Source organism: Anomalospiza imberbis, chromosome 6, assembly GCF_031753505.1.
Source record: "Anomalospiza imberbis isolate Cuckoo-Finch-1a 21T00152 chromosome 6, ASM3175350v1, whole genome shotgun sequence".
Lineage (NCBI taxonomy): Eukaryota > Metazoa > Chordata > Aves > Passeriformes > Viduidae > Anomalospiza > Anomalospiza imberbis.
Window position 1 is genome coordinate 59,018,571 of NC_089686.1, and position 21,161 is coordinate 59,039,731.

Below are 21,161 nucleotides of genomic sequence, written 5' to 3' on the forward strand. Positions count from 1 at the left end.
TGCACTGGAAATATGAAAACCATATTTAGTACAGAGGAACATACAGTGTGTTCCTATTCAGTAACCCCATTCCAACAAAATTTTTTCAAAACATTGTCTGTGACAGGATGATACATTAAAAATTCTATGAGATAATCACTGCTTTATCTGTTCTTATTCCAAGGCCTAGAGGATTCTTTGGATACTACAACTGCAGGCCAGATTGCTCAGTTCCTCAATTCCTGCTCCTTTTTGGCAACTGCAGGAATACATCCCGACTTGTACCAAAACTATTGTAAGAGTAGAGAAATTGTGTCTCACATCAGCAGTGTGTATTCTGAGACTGACTGACCTCAGCTTCGTGTAACAAACTTCTAGATAAAAAGTAAGAAACCAAAAGATTTCCCTCTCAAATCTTTACCCACTGTGTTGTTTGTCAGCACTGGAACTATGCGAACATTTTGAAGAGAAAATGAATATAAAATGCAAACCAGCCATACCATCACAGCACACCACACCACACCAAAGAATTGTTAGGGAAGGTTGCAGTTAATATACCTCTTGTTCTACAACAGGCTGTGCTGGTTTTCCATCTACATACTATGGAGTTTCAGGGAGGGCAATTTCAAAGTTTTGTGGAAAAAAGCAACAGACAAATGTTAGTATTAACATACATACGTGGAACATCAAATGTAGTCTTATTGCTATAGAGATGGTGCTTAACATATGGACAATATATTACAAGGACTGTTCCCTCTTAATTTCATCTCAATCCAATATTTAATTTTAACTGTGTTTGTTCATTCCCCACTCTACAAAATTCCTGTTTAAGTTCTGTTGTGATCAAAGGAATTTTGCTATTTTCAGGTTTCTGGGTGGTCCCTTTAGAGTTGCTTTGAGCTGGGAACACAACAGCTGTTTAACAGACCAATATGAAAAAAACCGACATAAAATAATACACACAATCCTGTATGGATCCAGCTGAAACCATGAAGAGCTCTGATAGAAACCAAGTGATAAAAATTCCACCACAGTTAGGTCAGGGACACCGATGTGGTTTATTATTTTGTTATTATTATTGCTGGAAGCAGTGGGAATTTGAGCTTTGAGCAAGGCAGAATAACTCCAGCATAAATGCGTAGGTCCAGCCTTATCACAGCATATCACAGAAACAAATTTCAATTTTTGGTTTAAGAAAGAAAATAACTAAAAGTTATGATAAGAAAACCTTTATCAATTCTTCATGGAATGAAATGTTAGTCCAGATTTGTCATGTGTGCGACTACAATCAAATGAATGCAGCAAAAATTTCACAAATTTCATTCTACATGGTCACTATCATCTCCAGCAATTCAAGAAAAATATTAAAATGTTTAAGAAAAAATTTTAAAAATTTAAGAACTGGAGCAATCATATGACTGGTATCTGATTTCAATGGCATTACTGGGTCTCGATCACCTGGTATTAAACCTAATTTGAGTACAAAAAAACAACAACAGTCTCACAAGACAGAATTACAAAAGTGTAGAAAAATGTCAGTGTACATAATGACAAAACAGGACTGTGGACCACAATGTAACAAGACTTTGCAAACTGGGAAGTTTTATTCTGGGGTGGAATGAAAGCCCTTGACGTGCCCCTGCTGCTGTAACTAAGGCAGCATTGCTGCCATCTTCAGGAATGCCATTTCAATCAGAAAGCTCAGGGAAAACACTGCTACATGCACACACCCAAAAAGGAACCCTATCTGGAAATACCCAGTCCCAACATTTAGCTACTTTCAGGATTAGCTGCCTTAATATTTTTGATGATTTGGAAGTAAAAAAATACTTAAAAAAACCCCCATAAACAAAATAATACTGCAGTTTAACAAAATGACTCCTTATTATTTCTTGTATTTCACTTAAATATTTTTGTTTCTCTAAGGGCAAAAACTGAATTTGAAGGTGTGTCCACATGAGTGTGTCAACCAGTTTGGAAGTGGGGGGAAAAAGAACCTGAGCTGTTTTAGGGCTCTTTCCCCACATACAGAGTTAGTGGTGGTTAAAAGTTACTACAATGTATAACAAAAATAATATTTATACTTGATCTTTGCATTTTAGTTGTGACATTAAAAACCAGAAGCCGTGATTACAAGTAAACCAACCTTTTCCAAGGATTCACTCTGCAAGTCTTCTAAACTACTTGACTTTTTATTCTGTGGAACCCTTAAAAAACAGACAGGCAGAAGAGCAGCAGTTAATACAACACGGTTTGTTTGCACATCACCAGTGCCTCATGCACAACAGCTGCACAAGTCACGTAATGCCTGCATCAAACAGAGCTCAGAATTAAAAGATTCGTTTATTTTTTTTTTTGTGTTTTTAGTCTGAAAATCATGGCACTGAGAACTGCAATAGATGAAGGCAGAAGGAGCAACAAGGCATCCTCTGACCAGCAGTGAAAGGCAGCCAGGCCCAGTGGGCAGCTGTAGCCTTGTATCTCTAGGTGGCTTCAGAAACTCTTAACAAGCACAGTAAAAACTCTCTGTGAACAATGTGCAACATTTAGGGATTTTAGAAAGGAAAATTGTTTTACATTTCGACAACAGTTACTCATTCTTACCTATTTGTGACTTCCAACGATTCTTCCTGCTGAGAGTTTAAATTACTTGAAGGTACTGGAATGCTTCCACTTTAAATAGAAATAAATATATATGTAAATATATAAAATATGATATATAAACAAATACATAAATATAGTTTATATCAATAAATAAAATAGAAATCTATATAACACATTCATATTTATATGTATAATATAGTATAATATATATATGTTACATATAAGAATATATATTATGTTATATAGTATAATATAAATATATTTATATTATAAAAATATATAAATATATATTATATATTAAAATGCTGATTTATTCCTATAATTTAAACCTTAAACATCTAAGCATTGCAAACCTCCACGACAAGCACAGCTTTCACAATGCCCAAAACTGCAGCAAAGCCAAGAACAGTCAAGAGAAGATGCCAAGTGTTAAACAATACATAACACAATTTATTATCCAAATAATACCATTTTTAGCACCACAGGAGAAAGAAAGGTCTTGCCTGATTTCCACGGCTTTGTGTGGCACTGGAGGGAGCACAGCTGGTGACAATTCTCCTGCAGAAGCCTGGGTAAGATACAAGAGTTTCAAGCCTGTAGCTCTGGTGTCTTCTGCTGAATCTACCGTGCCCTTACCAAGAAATACAAAAATTCGAGCCCTCACCCACATTACTACAGAGAAACCAACAGCAAAAAATCATCTGTACAGCAGAACCTGCTTCTAGAACATCTGTACCTCTGTTTTCAGTAATTCTCCTTGAGAGTTATTCAAAAGATTCCACTTCCTTAAAGTGGCCTCAAGTTCTTCTTCGCTGCCACCAGAGACAGGAGAGCCTGAAACATTAGAGAGGAGGAGTAGAAAGGGAGACAAACAGGCAAAGTTTGCTTTCTGCAGGATCAGCTCAACAATCCAGAGCATCATGGCTTGTTCCTTGCTTATTTTCATTGATTTACTTAATGAACGTTCAGAGAGAGATTTACTCTCTTTCCCTATTTCTGTGTGTTAAACACATTTACTCTTATTCCCTATTTTTGTGTGTTAAACACAAGTTTCCATTCTGCCATGCAAAGGCCTAAAAATATTGTTATTGCTTGTTAATGTGATGGTGTGCATGGAGCAAAGGTGTCCTTTCAGAAGGTCAAGTTTCCCAGATTCAGTTCAGTGCTGAAAATTTTGGTGGCAACTTAAAATTAGATTGTCCTAAAACTCACTCCTCTTCCTACAGTGTAAATGAGAAATGGGACACAGATTTTTTCCCCCCACCCCAGATTTCGAAGTTAAATGCACAGAATTGTGTGGAGCAAAGCAATGTGGGTTTTGAGTTGTTCCTTCCAAACAAAATTTGTCTCACCAGCTGTCAGGGTTTTCCTTAGTGGAAGGGAAATGAGTTCTCCCTCTCTAGGATCATTTTATGCTGTGAAACATGGCTGATGGTCACAGGTCATAATGATCACAGGAAACAGCACATAAACTAAAAATAAAATCAGGAAATTATTCACAAGCCATTTTACCATGAGCTGCAATCATTATGTCCTTGACCCTCCTGTACTGGCTTAGCAGTAGTGTCAGCTCCTCTATCCGACGGTCCTGTGGAAAACATGAAATAAATTAAATTACTTTTTAAATCCTTCATTTTTAACTGCAGAAACACTGCACTACATCTCTGTGATTTTAATGAAAACAGGCTCAGTCTTTCACATGCCTCGTGAGAAATGTTATTTGCCTTTGTACACAATATTTGCTGGACAACGTGAAATTATAGATGTAAGGAAATCAGAGGAGTTGGACATTAGAGCTTTTCTTGAGAAATAAATGTTATGAGCCACATTAATGTTCTCCAGGACTAATGTTTCACTGTCAGGATTCCCCACTTGCTAAAGGAAGTTTTTAGGGATGCATATTATTGTTTATGTGATCATATATGGGTGTGCCACCATGCAGGAAAATCCCACGGCTTGATTTATCACCACAAAAATGACAGTCTCCTGAAGAATGAATCCCCTTTCTTATTTAGTCCTTACAGAAAGTGTGTTATTTGGAACATTTCAGAGATTCAAAACCATAATTTCATTCTAAACACATAGAACAAGGATTATTTTCTCACCTTTTCTTCATTTGCAGCCAATAATGTCTCCATGCCTATCTTCAACCGCTGAACCTCTTGGTCTGAAAATGTTTTAAAATGTTGTAAGAGAAATAAGACTTGCTATGTTTACTGCAAATAGGTGCTTTGTGATACCTTCCCTGTGTTCTTACTAATAACCAAAACCATGTCAGTGGCATGGCCAGTGCACTACTAAACTACATTTAATGTAGATTATTTTCAGAAGCTGAACTATTAAAAGTATTGCACAACACAAACATCTTGGTTTTGCTTACAAAAGACTATATAACACTATTTTAAACGATGAAAGTCAAGCAATGGAAAAGAAAAGAAACACTGAAGCTCATTTTGCAAAAGATGAGAGTGTGTTTGCTGTTATATACTTAAGGAAATTTAAAGTAGGACTGAAAAAAAATTCCATCTGAGAAGTAGTTAAAGTACATCCATGAACTTGGGAATGAAAAATAACAAAAAACTGGTTTGATACAAGGAAATTCTGTAAAATGTTATTTACTTAAATGTTTCAGTATGGGCAACTTGGTTTAAATCTATGTCACGACCTAATGGAGAATCTTCCCACACACAGTTTAGTGATAGAGAGTTAGGGTTAGGTAATGTTAAAATCAAGTCAATTAAAACACCCTCTCTGAAATTTATGAGGTTGTTAATCGCATCCTAACTTTGCTGAACCAAATCTCTCATTTTTCTCTACACAATAGTCCCAGCAAGTCTTCCTGAGGAAACCAAGTGTGATGGAGACAGAACCTGAAACAGTTCTTCTCTTGTAACCACCACCTCCAGCCATTCATGCTTTGACATCAAACCAGAGACAACTGTCCCCAAAAAACCATGAAAACAGATATGGCAGCAGGCATGAAGGGAGAAAGGGGGAAAGAAAATCAACATTGCCAAAGAGCATCTGTGAAAAAAAGGTTTTACAAATGAATGTTGAACACACAATGTCATAGCTAAACTATTTGAAAAAGCTGTAGTTAGTTTTTATTGCAGGGGTTCTGGAAAGTGCACACCTTGCAATGATTAAGTTTAAAACATGTAAGTAAACCTCACAGGTGTTTTCTCAAAGAAGAGACACAGGACATGCACAGGCACAGCCAAATCAAAAACTAAAGCCAGCAGGCAGTGGGCAAGCGACTGGGAGACTTTTCAAAAAAATCACAGGCCTACTAATTTCTCTTTATAAATATTAGACTTCAAAAAGGACTGGTGTCAAGGTAGATTTAAGCACACTAAAACAATTTTTACTTACAATATTCATTAACACCAGCAAGCATGGGGACATTTTTTCAGACTTTTTTTTTTTTTTTTTAATTTAATGCAATGGTTAAGAAAAAAAAAGCCTAAATCCTCCCTTCCAAAGAAAAAGGCTTTCAATTAAAGCTGTCTTTCTCATTATTAAATGGGGTTTATATATGTGCAAATAAAAGGGGGTAATTGTTAAGTTTTGGCTCTGTTAACCTTGACAATGTCCCTTTGAAGTCCAACAATTTGATTTGTGAACCTCTGACCTTTATTTCTGCAGTAAAATCTTACTGAGCAGGGAAAGGAGCTGTCTGCTTGCTGCAAGCAGTGAAAGCAGTGTCTCGTGTGTGCTACAATTAGACAGCCAAATCTAAACAAACATGGAATTATTGCTGCAGAAGGCATCTGAGTTAACATTGGTGTGAAAGGAGCAGTGAGATAAAGCCAAAAGGGAATTGCAAGGCTTACGTTTTTCTTTTAGCCTTCTCCTATAAACTTCCTCTACGATGGTAAGTGGTGAGAGTCAAATAAAGTATGCAGAAAAAGCACATATTAGATCAATTTTGCAATTTAATTAGGATATGCATTCTAGCATACTACAAACACATTCACATCATTTTTCAGCTTTATTTGAGAAGACCACCTAAAATTCTGATAAATCAATAATTTTTTGTTTGTTTTCAGGATTCTTACTGTTTCCATTCAAATACAGTCTAAGTGCTTTCCTTGAACGTAGCCCATGGATTTTGCAGAGGGTTTGATTCTTCTGCCACTGGAATCAAGGACAGTTTCACCACCCTTCCACAAGCTGAACGCTGCTGAGCTCTAGATTTACTGTCATAACACTATCTTTCCTTTGAAATACCATAAACTATTTGGGAATTTCACAGAAAATACATAGTTCTATTAGTAGAAGGGTTCCTCTACCAAGCACTGCTGTTAGACAAACTAATTTTCTGGTTAGACATGCAGCTCTCTACATGCACAAGCTCTGCAGCTGAGTGAGATCACCACAAGGAGATGTTAAGTCACTTTGTTGGAATGAACCAGAGGAGACTCTTGGGAAGCCCTGGGAAGAGGGGAAGCACAGCACATGGAAATTCACATCCCAGCCAGGGCAGTCTTGGGAAGCCTCAGTTAGCCCCCACAGAAGCTGTTAGAGCAGCAAAGCTGGTGCCCTGTGCTGAACTGCACACAAATACTCCTGCACGGCTGAGTGTTGGTGCTGCAGAGGAAGAAGGTCCCTAATTCCATATTCTCCTGGCCCAGCAGTTGGCAGGAGCCCCAGGGAGTGAATATTTCAGAGAACTGTGGCACCACTGGTTGAGACCAAAGGCTAAACAAACTGGTTTGTTTGCCATTGACCTGTGTCAAGAGAAACAAACAGAAACCTGCAATATCAGAGACCTCTAAACCAGTCCAGGCTGGAGGGACACTGAAAGTCCAAACTTTCATGGGACAGGGAGCCTGAATGAGACACAGCCATGAAGAAAGGAAAGAATGACTCTTTTAGGATGTTTGGACATTGAAACATTAGGCTTAGCTACTACTGCGACTCTTTTTTTTTTTTTTTCCCTAAAAACCAGAAACTGTAAAGATTTTCAGAGACATTTTCAAGGTGTACCTGAAAAATAAATTCCCATTGAACTACAATGAGTCTTTACAATTATAAATAAAACACCAGCAGAAAAAGTTTCAGGGCCCTGAGGATACTTATTTCAATTTGTGCTGCCTCTAGACTGGAATAGAGTTTCACTCATTAAAGGCCTCTACTTGACCAGAACACAGAATGAATTGACACGACTTTTCCTCCCATAATAAATTTTAAGTCCATTCTTGTATTTCTTTGTATCTCTCTGCAATCCTGCACCAAGCTGCTACCAAAGCAAACTTCAAGTAAGGTTCTGAATTTTTAATTTTGTTTCCTCTCCTCTTACCTCTTTCTGCCACTTCAGTGTATGAGGAGGTTCTGGAGAGCTGACTTTGCAAGCGTTCTATCTCTGCATCTTTGAGAGCCAGCTGCTCCTGGAGCTGGGCTATCTCAGCCTGGAAAAGAGCACAGCAAAGTCAGAATAACTTTGTTATTTGTCTGTTATCTCCCCACCCATTGTCTGTGAGGATGTCCCAGGAACGAGGGGATGTCCGAGTGAGGCTGTGATTAAGCTCAGGATATTTCACAAGCACAACAATACATATTTATGCTGCAATTGCTATTAGAGAAGCTCATTTTTCCCAATGCAATTAGCTCTTGGAGAAGGCAGACTAACATTTCCAAGCATTTATGTAGGTAAGGAAACTCTGTAAAGCTCTCAATGCTACAAAGTTGGACACATGATAATAATGACTATTATAGGGAACTCAAACTTTGCATGAAGACCTCTAAAAGACATCAAAGGATTTTTTAAACAGATACTGGTTATTTTTTATTTATTTTTTGTTATTTATTTTATTTTTTTTTATCTTTAATCCTAGTTACTACTTACTGAGAATCTATTAATGCTGAGCCTTCTCAGCAAGATAAAAAAACTGTTTTTCATCAAAACAGCAAATAAGATAGAAGGAAGCATGGCCTGGAAAACCACCACACACATGCAACAGAATCCCATATTCATTTACATTTACAGGAGATTTAGGGCTGCCACTAGATTTGGATAGAAAATCTCATATGAAAAAGCTCAACAAGACAGAGGGAGAGGAATTCTGTGATTGTTCAGCTTGAAATGCAGTGATTCTAATCAGCTTTTTATATTTATGAGAAAAACTGCTAGCAGCATATTTTAGTAAGTCAGCAGTTTGATAAGATTTTCTTCAGAGGTATCAAAACCTCTGTGTGTCAACATTCTGCATTTCCCCTGTAAAAGCACACCAAGCCTCCTTGCAGATGAAGGGAAAAAAAAAAAAAAAAAAAGGGTGGGGAAAAAGGGAAGGAAAAAAGCAAAGAAAAAGGACAAAAAGAAAATCATGAATGTGCCCAATTTCTCAAAATATTAAAATAAAGCAGGAAAGATGCAAACCACCAAACATTATCCAGAGAGAAACATGGATTAATTAACACACGAACTTATTTTCACCAGGAAGCAAGCAGTTGGATTGCAGGGTAACGTCACTGCTCTGCCTAAAATTCCACGTGGAATGGAAGAATCTTCCTTGTTGCATTTCTGAAGGGCTCCTACACTCCCCACTGACTAATATGCTTTTTATATCCAGCCGTGGATATATTCCAATTTCTCGCCCAAGAAGCTGGAACAACAGGAAGACAAAAGCTTGCAGACCTCTTAATACCAGATCTGGATTTGCCTCCCCTGGTCTACTCAATCTCAGAGCTCTTTTAAAAGCTCCTTTTTTCCCTTAATATCCAATTCCTGTCATCTCTGATTGTTTTTCTGCTTCCTCTCTCTTTCCTTGTACTTTTCTTCCTTTCCAGTCCTGCATCTTCTCTCCCTCAGTGGGTTTTATGATTCTTCTTTACTATTTTCCTTCTGCTCCTACATTTTCCATAATTTCTATCTGTCTTGGAAGCTGGCCACACACTGCTTGAGAAAATATTTTCCCAAAGACTGTTCATCTCCACCACGTCAGAGAAAACATTTTCATGGATTGAAGAACTATTATCTTAATGAGAAAAAAGACATGACAGCAACATTCTGTTACTCGTCCAAGAATTCTCAAAAGAAAGAAATGCTAATACAAATAAAAGCTGTTTGTCATGTCTGGATCAAGCTATCAAGCATTAAATAGAAAATTCAGTTTAATAATTTGAAATGTTTCTCCAAGATTCAACCACAAGTCAAGAGTCAGTCACTCACATCAACAGGGATTATTATACGAATGAAAGGAGATTTGATTACAGCACAAGAGGGAAAAATTGTATGGTGCTTTTTAGTCCAGTGGAAAAGGGCTAAAAATTCAAACTAGAAATAACAGTGAGAATATTCCAGTAGAAAAATTAATTGCTGGGGAAAATGATTAAATGTTTGACATGTCAAGTTTCTCCAGACTATGATCCAAGAGCTTTGCAGGGCTCAAGGTCAACAAAAGTGTAAGGCAGCCGTGCAGTGTGATATACACAAAGTCAAAGCAGATGATCTAATGGTGTATTTTGGGCTTAATGTCTATGAAAACAAATTCCATAGTAAGCAAACACCCAACAAACTTTGCATGTCTCCTCAGGCTGGTAAGTATATCCCACAGAGTCTTGTCACCATTATACGAATCAAGGCCAGGAAGCCTTCAAAGAGGCCTTTACTCTGAGCAGCTCTTTGCAAGTCAAAATGCCTTTTGTGGTTTCCTAAAATAAGAATTGCAAGAAGTACCAGACTGAAAACTGCATGGAGGGAGCAAAAGGCACAAAGAAAGCTACACCACCTTCAAACCAAGATATTTATTCCAAAGATGGTTAAAGAAAACTTGACTTCATAGCTACCCTGCCACAAGGTAAATGTCAGTAAATTAAATATTGATGAGAAATGGAGCATATCCCCTCCCAGCTGATAGAAGCCTGCCATTAGAAAATGCCAGGGATTGTGCTTACTTTAGTTGCTTTCAATTTCCACTCATACTGATTTCTTTCGTTTTCCAATTCTTCCACTTTAATTTTGAGGTGTCTGAGTTCCTGTAACAAACCCTGCAGAGGAAGAAGGAAATTAAAGGTAAGGTTCTCCTGGCAGATATTAGTTTTTCCCAGTCCTGAATTACAGATCATGCATGAACCACACAGTATTCAACATTGAACTGCCACACTAAAAACTGTGACCTGCTCTAAGAAGCTGTCCCTTAAACATCCCTTCTGCCATTCCTTGATAGAATTGTATCTTGCTCATTCTAAAGGACAATATTATTAAAAGTTTGATGGAGCTCTGACAAGACAAAATGTCTTAAAATGAACTGAGGAAAGGAAAAGTTTGAAGGAGTAACCCAGTTTTGGACTCCTGTTCAGTATATACATTAAGCACCACACTAACATCTTGGATTACATTAAGATTTATTTGGAATGACTCCTAGATTTGACTCTCAGATTATTTCTCCAACCTACAGCATGTAGTTTTAGTAGTCCATTAAGCAGTTCTGCACAAAAACAAGCCCAGAAAAAACAGCACTATTTTCAAAATAGGTGTAACACACAGGATAGTTATTTTTATAATATAAACCTATGAGAGAAGTTACTGAAAATTTCCCTCACAATACAAGCAGATTACTTATGAGTTCTGGGCATGCAAATTTTAACTGAAGAGATGTGGCAACAAGCTGATTTAAAATCAAGTATTAAAATGTTTTTTTCTAGGCATACCAGTATCATTCCACCTTCAGTAATAGGAAACCATTTATGCAAAGTAGCTTTTGTTTTGCCACGTGACACATTTTTGATCAAATACAACCAGGATCTGTTATGTAAGTTCTGGTACCTATTAATAGCAGGGAATAAACAAAACCGTGTTGGATTTGCTATTTTAAAAGTACCAGCAGATTATTTTTATTATGGCTCTTTTCAAAAGAAAAAAGGGTACATGTCAGAGAGTCTTACCTGAAACTATTTTATACCTCTGTTAGGCTTTTAAAATATCCAGCAATCAATAACCTGTGTTCAGAGGACTGGTTAGGCCACACCATCAAGCACAGTGTGGCATCATCATGAGGAAAAGTAGCAAACTACCAAACCATGCCAAAACATGCGACACATCAGACAAATCTCAACTCCCAAATCCAAAAAAACCCACACCACACCAGCACTGCAGACTTACAAGTGAAACAGAAACTGTGAAAAATCTGAAAGGGGCAATTGGGTTTTACAGATTTCTGTGCTTTAGTAGACAGCCATCAATGGAGACCAAATTTGTCCCAGTAACTGGGGTGGAGAGTCTGGGGTGAGATTTTTTTTTTTCTGGTCATTTTTTATGGCACTGTCACTCTTTGCTAATGAAAGCCACAAAGATTAATGCCAAAACATTCCCAAGGCAGCTCTGGTTAGTGGAATTTAGTTTCTGCAAGAGAGAGAAGAGGCAATACAGAGGCTTCTGCCAAGGGGAGCTTCTCGTACTTCACACTGAGAGCAATTCTTCTGGCCCAGAGGCTCTACTGATCTTGCACCAGATTGAGGACCATTAGGGGTCAAGTCTGCTTTCCTATCTTGAGACTTTCTTTCTTGGATCCTACTATTAATTTCCAGCTGCAGTCTACACATCTGCTCCTGTAGGTCACTGATCAGGTTCACTACTGACTGAAAACATGGGAGGAAAGGGAGAAAAAAAAAAAAGACAGGTGAGGGAAAAAATGATGCAAAGAACATATTTCTACAGTTGCAGCACAAAGAACTATGTGAAGCACATCAAAGGCAAACTAAATAAAGACAGATTATGTGTTTCCTTTCTGATAAAGTAGATGTAAATGAGTATTGCAAAAAGCCACAGTTTACATGGAACAGAATCTACATTCCAGACCAATTCATGATTCTGACTCTGCAGTTGAGATCAGAAGCTTTTTTTTGGAAAGTTTTACAGTCATGTGAGGGATCATTTGGAGCATATTTCAATATGCTGGCTCAGAGGCACACTTTTGCTGAAATGGGACTTGATTACATTCATTTGCACTTCCAAATCATCCAGTAGGAAGAAACTGCAAAGTGCTCAGCTGGGGCCATAGCCTACTCTTTCATAATTTATACACAGAATTCACTAGCAAAGTAATTCTGTTTCCGGGTCTAGCATGGGGCACAAAAATAACTCCATTACCTCTCTCTCTGTCTGGGCAGGATCTTGACGTGGAGGAGGAGTTAAGCAACAGATGCAGGAGAAATCAGGAGGATAGCACAGAAGAAAAAGTAATTATTTTAAAGTGCACCAGAGTTTGCTGGTCAGCTTCTTGGATTTGTGTGTATCAGTGATACACACACAAAAAAAATCCAGCACAGAAAGCAAACCAAAGTCAACTATGAAAATCCATATGATGTTTCACCTAAATTCCCCAACTCTGTAGCAAATAGCACTGAGTAGTTTTTCAGGTATTAAGAGTCTGACGTGCTTTTCTCTTAGCTTTCATGGACACTAATAAGTTTTGTGGTTTCTCAGTCTTCTCAAGGGGAACAAATTTGAGGAGCTTAATCCATCTTTCAAAGGACAGAAAAAGATTTTGATGGACAGAACAACAGTTGATGTGGCAAATAATTTTTAAATTATTTTCTTCATTAGAGTTGCCAACAATCCTCCTGTAGCCTCAACTCTGCAGTAAAATCAGGAGTCTTAGAGCTAGGGAACAGCAGGGACAGGGCAGTAACAGCATTCACAATCAACTTTAAACATTCACAAAGATTCACCTAACTCATACAAAAGAGTTTCACACATTTGAGTATTTTCTAGCTCACTGTTTAAGATGAAATTCAGAAAAGCCATTACATGCATTTTACTTTATACATATTATGCTCAATCAGGATCACAACGTCTGATGCTCACCCTCTTTCACCCAGTGAACCTTTAATGGACATAAACGAGGATTAGGTTTGTTTTTTAAACCATCCTCTCCAGAATCAGGTACCTCCCAGAGCAGCACCAGCTGGGGATGGGAACTGGCAGGACACTCACATCCATCTCCCTTGCTTTCAGCACCAAGGCTTGGTCTGTGCTCCTCTTTGGCAAGAGCTCTGCCAACCCACACCAGGTTCTGGATGAAGGGGGCAGCTCCAACAGGATGCACAGATTTCTGAGCTCAACCTGGCAGCTGCTCTGCTTCTGGTGACGTGGGGGAGTCCAGAAACACCTCTGCTGCTGCCTTGCAATTCTCTGTTTTGCCTTATTAAAAAAGGGGAAAGGGAAACGTCCACAGACCCCACAGGGCCAAATTGACGGCACAGAAATGGCAGAAACCCTCATCCCGGTGGAACTCCAGCTTGTGCCTTTGCAATTCTTTCCAGTTTCAAGGTAGAACAGGCCTTTTTGAGGTTCTTTCACAGCATGAACATTCATTAGCACTAACTGCAACACCTTGATCCAGATGAGACAGCACACCAGACTCCCCAGAGGGAGTCAGTGCCTCACTGACTCAGGTTTCTTTGGAACTGCAAGTAGCTTTGCACTAGATATTTAATTCAGAAGTTACAAGAGCCACAAAATACTTGCCAGCAGCTTAGAGCCAAACCCACAGACTTATCCCACGCTACCAAAGGAAGAAGCAGGACAGACAGAAAGTCTCTTTTGTCCACGTTCAGGTAGAGCAGACATCTGGGCAGCCATAAATCTTATGACAATGCTGCTTCCTCATACCTTGCTACATTAAATAAAACACATTTTCAAAATTTCTGAGGCTTCTCAGTTAAGAGAAGATCTACACAACCCCTTCAGGTGAGAGTCCAGAAACTTTCATAGCATTACTGTGTAAAAAGTAGGGCTTTATTCCCCAGAAAAGGAATTAAAGTGACAAAGCCAGGAGTAAGATAGTCCATGTACAAGCAGATATTCTCCTGGCCCATCTGTAACATATATAAATAAATGGCACTTTATATTTAGTACGTACTTTTGAAGAGCCAGAGACAAGTGGCATTCAGTGTGAAATCAATACCTTTGAGAGGAGGTTAGAGATGCTTTGTAAACTCTGCTGCTCACTAAAACCAAACCTAAATGACAGCTGCACAAGATAAAGTGAAACCAATCTTACACATTAAAACTCATATTTAGAAGGATGTTTTAATTTGCTTTCTTTCCTCCCAGCCCAACCAGAAAAATAATTCTATAGATAAATTCTAAGTGACTGGAAACAGCTGCTGTGAAACAAGCCGACACAAAATTAGAATAGAGAGAAAACATGGTTGAGCAGAATGATCCTGCAATGCCACATTTAATTTTAAACTTTTTAAGCCCTATTATTATATTTAGAAATAGCAGGGTCAGCCATGAAGTATCTGAACAAGCTGTTTAAAATGGTTTAACTACTGGATGCCAAAACCAAGAGCAAAGTACAGGTAGACTGTTTGCTTTTATCAAAGTGGTTTCTTCATTAGAAAGATGTAGCTGAGCAGTGGAGGCAAAGAGTTCAGGCAAACACTCAGAATATTGCCAAATTTAAGCAGTTGTAGTCTAATAATGCAAAGAATATGAATAAATTTCATTCTGATGTTTGAAATCATGTCTGTATTGAAAAATTTGTATAATTTACAGGAAAAGGAGCAGAAATCGGGTTACAGCATTAGAATTCAACTAAGCATCTAATTTGATTGAAAGAAACTTCTGACAAACAGGATTAATGCTTATTCAGGAGAATCTGAAATAGATACACAAATCACTCAACAAGCAAACCAAAAATGCTCTTAGTGTCCCATACCTTTCCTTACAACACCCACTTTGCTTTGCACACGCAAAGGTTTGCAACTTCCAACATGCCAGAAACCTAATCACACCTTGGGGTAGTTAATAATTCAGCACACACTAACACAGCGATTCTCAACTTTTCCATCAGATTAGAATCCTTTTTTCCATCTCAGCAGGAACGTGTCCTATCACTTTGCAACACCATAAAGGCATCCGGGCTGTTAAAGCTCAACTTTTCCACCCAAGGGGGCACACACCTCACTGCAGCAGCAGCAGCAGAATTTCACAGCTCATAGGATCAGACCTCACAGGCACTCAAAAGTCCTGTCCATAAAAATGCACCCAAAATCTTTGCTGCTTTCCAGGAGCCAGGCTGGCTGTGCATGCCCCGCAATAATTTAGGCATCCTCAACCCTGTATTCCACACGTCACGGGAGGCACTGGGAGCAGGCTGCCATCCGTAGCTGCTCAGACCTGTTCAGATTTTCAGGTAGCTTGAGAGTGCTCAGGCCCTCTCTGTACACAAGGCACTGGCAATTATGCCTGAAAGAGCACAAGAAGTGCCACAGGTGGTAAAAAGAGCAGCTGGTGCCTCTCTGGCTTGCAAGCTCTGCCAGAAATTGCTCTCTTTATGTTATCTTTGAATCTCTAAAGAAACTTCAGAGAATAAATAAGTTGAAAGCAAACACACCCCAAATGACCTACGTCACTGCAGGCAAAGTACTGATGCATAGTTATCACCTATTCCACTAGCACAGTTATGGAGAGCAAACAGTTCCTAATTCTGCCTGGACTTCAAATCCTCCTAAGTCAATAAAGTCAATATGGAACAAATTTTTTTTTTTTTTTTTTCCCCAATCAGCAATGTATAAATCTCAGACTCAGCAATTCTTCCTTTCCAGGCAGTCCTCTCCTGCTGGCTGGTTCCCTTACATGACCACTGAGTAGGGCAATTTGTACGAATTTCTCTCTTCCACGATTGCTTCCTTTCCCAGCTCCCACCTGCTGCTCACCACCATGATATGGATGTTGCTCAGATGAATTCCCTGTTTCACACTCTCTTTCTTAACCAATACAGCAAAATCCAAAGCTTCTTTGATATCCAGAACTCTCCACATCTGAAAGGGAGCAAGGGCTGGAATTGCCTCCAGCCCATGATATTTTTTTGCACTGCTTATTATGCAGCCACAAGGGGAGAAACACATTTGAGGCAAGTGCCCTCCCACGTGCCATTTTAAATACATTAAAATCCCTGATCTCAGTGCTTGTGGCACCCCTGACACTACTGAGCTGACAGTCTTTTCTGACACAAAAGTGAGGAAAGAGCTCTGGTAGGTCTGGCACAGCCATGTCAGTCCAGCTCCCAGGGAAAGGAAAGGGTTAAGTGAACACCCCTTCTGGAAGGGAGGCTGCCTTGACGAAAGCCAAACAGCAACCTCTGAAGTATAATGAGAGAGAGGAAAAGAACCTGCATGCTGAAAATGCCTAATCCTACTCCTCACTGAATTAATAGGATCGGTGATACGGGCTGTGCTGCAGGCATGGGAAATCCCGTTCCCTGCTGATTTCAGCCCAAAAAAGCTCAGGTGTGGGACAGCACATGGGAAATCCTGTTCCCTGCTGATTTCAGCCCAAAAAAGCTCAGGTGTGTCACAGCACATGGGAAATCCCGTTCCCTGCTGATTTCAGCCCAAAAAAGCTCAGGTGTGGGACAGCACATGGGAAATCCCGTTCCCTGCTGATTTCAGCCCAAAAGCTCAGGTGTGGGACAGCACATGGGAAATCCCGTTCCCTGCTGATTTCAGCCCAAAAAAGCTCAGGTGTGTGACAGCACATGGGAAATCCCGTTCCCTGCTGATTTCAGCCCAAAAGCTCAGGTGTGTGACAGCACATGGGAAATCCTGTTCCCTGCTGATTTCAGCCCAAAAAAGCTCAGGTGTGTGACAGCACATGGGAAATCCTGTTCCCTGCTGATTTCAGCCCAAAAGCTCAGGTGTGGGACAGCACATGGGAAATCCCGTTCCCTGCTGATTTCAGCCCAAAAAAGCTCAGGTGTGGGACAGCACATGGGAAATCCTGTTCCCTGCTGATTTCAGCCCAAAAAAGCTCAGGTGTGGGACAGCACATGGGAAATCCTGTTCCCTGCTGATTTCAGCCCAAAAGCTCAGGTGTGTGACAGCACACCACAGACCTGGAAAAAAATAAAAACAACTAATGAAAGGAACTCACCTCAGCTTTGTTCTGTTTCTCTTCATATTCACTCTGCTCCTTTTCCATACCAACCAGCTTAATCTTCAAGTCTGAAACTTCAGCCATCAGATCTAATTTCTGAGTCTCGAGCGATGTGCGACTTAGCAGCTCCTGAAAGCAAAGCAGAATGATTTCCCCAGTTATTTATGTGAGCACTGATAGACTGCCATGTGTTTTATTGGCAGGCCCATATTAAAGCCTCAGTTTGAACCTCAGTGTGTTTCTCAAGTGTTGCAGTTATTTTCCTCTAAATGTTCTGTGTTAATCACCAAACCATCACGTCCCACTCCTTATTTCAAGCAAATGTGTGGTAAAGTTAATCCCTGGGCTAGACATGAAATCAAAAACAATACTGAGGCTGAACAAACCCAAACCTATAATGGCACATTACAAAAGAGTTGGCATCTTCCTAAAACACTCATCAGCCAAAGTTATGCTTCAGGATTACCCTGTAGACCTTCTTGTCACGTGTTATCCAATAAAGGATATATTGCAGAATGAGCACCTTAACCCAAATTGAGTTACACAGGCCAGCAACACCTCTACACCAATAAATAGTAACTTACACCATGTAGTACTGGACGGCTTTTGAAAGCTGCACAGTGTGGAGGGAACTGCAGCGAAAGAAATGTCCTAACTGGAGTCTAAAAGGCAGTGTCTAAACTAAGAAACACTGTAAAGGAGAAACAACTGGTCATGGCTCTTGCTCGTGTGCCCCAAGTTTGTTTTGCAGATTGCAGAGCAGACATGCTTTGGATGGAGTCATATCAGTGTGTTTGGAGAATGGTCAACATTCACACCTTCATTGATTATTTCATTTTTCAGGAAAGCCAAGGCAAGAAACCATCCAAAATTTAAAAGAGTGCATTACATACATCAAATGCCTCTCTCACCTCCATTTACAAAAATAAAAAAGTCCCATCAGGAGTTTAAGCCTTACTGAAAAATTCATACTTAGTCTTCCTAGCTCCAAATCGATTTTTAATGGAAGAATGTAGGCTTCCAAATGGTTAAAAGATTTTATGATAATTCATAAATCCCATTAGTGTGTTGATCATATGAATCACACTGAGGAATCACAGCAGATTGTGCTTTGAGTTACATGGCAGTGATTTAACTGCAGTTGCCACAGTTAATCTGGATCTGTGCTGATGTTATTGAGGGATCAGAAATCACCACATCCAGCAGCCTTTTCTCACTCTTCCTCTGCCCCAAACTCTACAGTACCTTGTAAACCACAGCTTGGAGAAGCCACAAAGGTTATTTCAAAGATTACAGAGTTAAAGTTTATTTCAAAATCTGCTTTACATGTAAGTTATTTTAGTCTGGTGGGGAATATTGCACAAATTAAAAATAGTACTACACTTGCATCTGTACTGCAACACCAATTATCTAAGCCACCCACTATTCCCAAAGCCATGCCCACTCCTGCTGACATTGGCAATGATATTTGTGGATGGATGGGAAAATAAACAGAAATTTAGCCTCATGGTTTTGGCTTTTTTTCCTTTTTTGTCTTCTCCGAATGAAATAAATCAAGCACTAATCAGGAAAAGATATTGCACTGACTTTTTCTAATTGAAGAACTCTAAGAGGCAGTCACTTAATGAAATCCCAGGAGGAGCTGATTTCTACACAGGTGATTACAGATTACAATTATAATTACAAATAACTCCTCTGTCTTCCAGAAAAACACTAATTTGCAGGAGTTTCAGAGGCACATCCCAGTCCAGACTGGAACAGGCTCTGCACAGCTGTTAAGATAGCAGATTGCGGCAGGTTAAGGCAGAGTTAAAAAATGGGAGCTTTGATATGAAATAAAGCCACTGAACATCAGAAAGAAGAGCAGGATGAGGCAACTCTGCCCCTATGGACAGACTCTATTCACTCTTGAGCTAAAACAACATTTAGAATTTTTTTGGACACTGACACTCCATGATATGGGAGGAATATTTCTTTATAAGGCAAGGAGCCACAGCATCCCTCTAGGGATTTTAAACAAAAGATCTATCCTTTGACTGCACCATCTGGCATTACTTCTTATTTTTCCTACAGACCCCTAAATTACCCTTAGTTATGCAGTGGAGAGCAATCCCCACTCACTCCTCATCCCAAGGTCAGGAGCTCTGTGTGAACGTGGAGGCACTACCTGCTCCAAGCGAGCATGAAGGCAGCTGCCTGGGTTTGCTTTGCTTTTAATCAGCTCAAACAAAATTTTACAATTTGCTCTGACGCTGGGGAATCAGATTCTCAGCTGGAGTAAACTGGCATAAATCTCGTGACTTAAAATAGGCAAACCAGCTAACTACCCCTCGTTTGTTTTCAGTGGAACTCCACTGATTTAAAACAGCTGACAATTCCTCTTGCATCCAGAGGACCTAACTCGTGCTTTGAAAGCAAGTGCCGTTTAAAGTAAATGTCTCCTCTTGAAATGGGAACATCTGGAAGCAATTATTTTCATCTTCAAGCAGATGCTCACAGTGAACAGCTCATTAAGAATGTGAACCATTTTGTTACAGAGAAATTATAGTGTATTTCAGCGGTATGATGCAACTTGAATTCAGCCAGAATAAATATGCAATTGTAAGAAAAGAAAATACAAATTTATGTTATTGGTTTGAAAGCAAAAAAAAAAGATAATATAAGACAGGCAAAATGGTAATTTAGGCTGTAGTAGCTTTAGGAGGATCTTAGCTGAAAAATAGACCAGATATAGAAGATACCCTAGGGAGTCTTCTTTAGAAACAAGATACTTATTTTTATTTTAAAATGTACATTATACTATGTAAGTGTAATTTACCTTCTTAAAGATCTTTTTCTAAACTCAACTTTTAACTTTAAAAATTGAAGAGGCATGCAGAAGTGATGATATATGTGTACCAGACAGATCAAAGTGTAACAAACTATTTCCAAACACAACACTCTTTTTAAAACTCACACTGTATATTTCTAAAGTACTTAATCAACTTTTCCAATATTCCCAATGAAGCTGAAGCCCATGTTGTATATCTCACTCTCACATATAGTTGTCTTGGAAATATATAATTCCTATAAAACAGTTTATAATTGCAACATGACAAAAATAGCTTGAAAAGAGGATATTACAATTTTTTAGGCTCTCAGCTGCAAGCGCAGAAAATTCCAGGATATTTAGCTCTCCACAAAAGAGAGGAAACAATCATGCCATACACTGATTGAGAAACCATAAGTGAGATTTTAGTCAAGTGAGGAGGAAAAAAAAACAAAAAAAAAACAAACCAAAACCAACCAAAGATCCCATTTTGCACTTGTGCACCACACAAAATACAACATTTGAAAAATTCCTCACTTTTCCCCCTTATTAAAAGCCTTGAGAGAGACAGACAGACCAAGGTACCTACCTGGGAAGCAAAATGCAAGCAGAAGCCCCCCTAATGAAGACTGCACTCCTCAAGTGCTGTGTGTCAGCTGTGGCAGAAATAAGATATTTGCTTAGCTGGAAGCACAGCTGAGAGCGATGTACGTGTGCAATCACCATGAAATGGTGCAAGGCAGTAGCAGGCAGGGAATTACAGCCCTCCAATTCATCATTTGCTCATTATATGGTTAAGGCAGGGAAAGGACAGAGCTTCCCATAGCCCTGCCAACTTGACCAGCCCTTGGATCTGGCTGAGGAGCGGATTCCTGCCCATGT

General features: G+C 39.2%; 1 protein-coding gene across 21 annotated transcripts in view; it reads right to left on the minus strand.

Moving 5' to 3' along the window:
• PPFIBP2 (PPFIA binding protein 2) overlaps positions 1–21,161 on the minus strand; it is a 77,641-nt gene that overhangs the window by 12,930 nt on the left and 43,550 nt on the right. For 8 of the 21 annotated variants that reach the window (XM_068194697.1, XM_068194699.1, XM_068194696.1 and 5 more), the window contains 12 exons: positions 17,468–17,599; positions 11,983–12,162; positions 10,480–10,572; positions 7,886–7,994; positions 6,417–6,449; positions 4,689–4,750; positions 4,096–4,171; positions 3,320–3,417; positions 3,087–3,151; positions 2,584–2,652; positions 2,126–2,186; positions 538–579 (listed from right to left, as the gene is read on the minus strand). In XM_068194697.1, the coding sequence (XP_068050798.1) occupies positions 538–579; positions 2,126–2,186; positions 2,584–2,652; positions 3,087–3,151; positions 3,320–3,417; positions 4,096–4,171; positions 4,689–4,750; positions 6,417–6,449; positions 7,886–7,994; positions 10,480–10,572; positions 11,983–12,162; positions 17,468–17,599 (1,020 nt within the window). The other 13 variants (XM_068194717.1, XM_068194718.1, XM_068194705.1 and 10 more) reach the window with 9 other exon arrangements.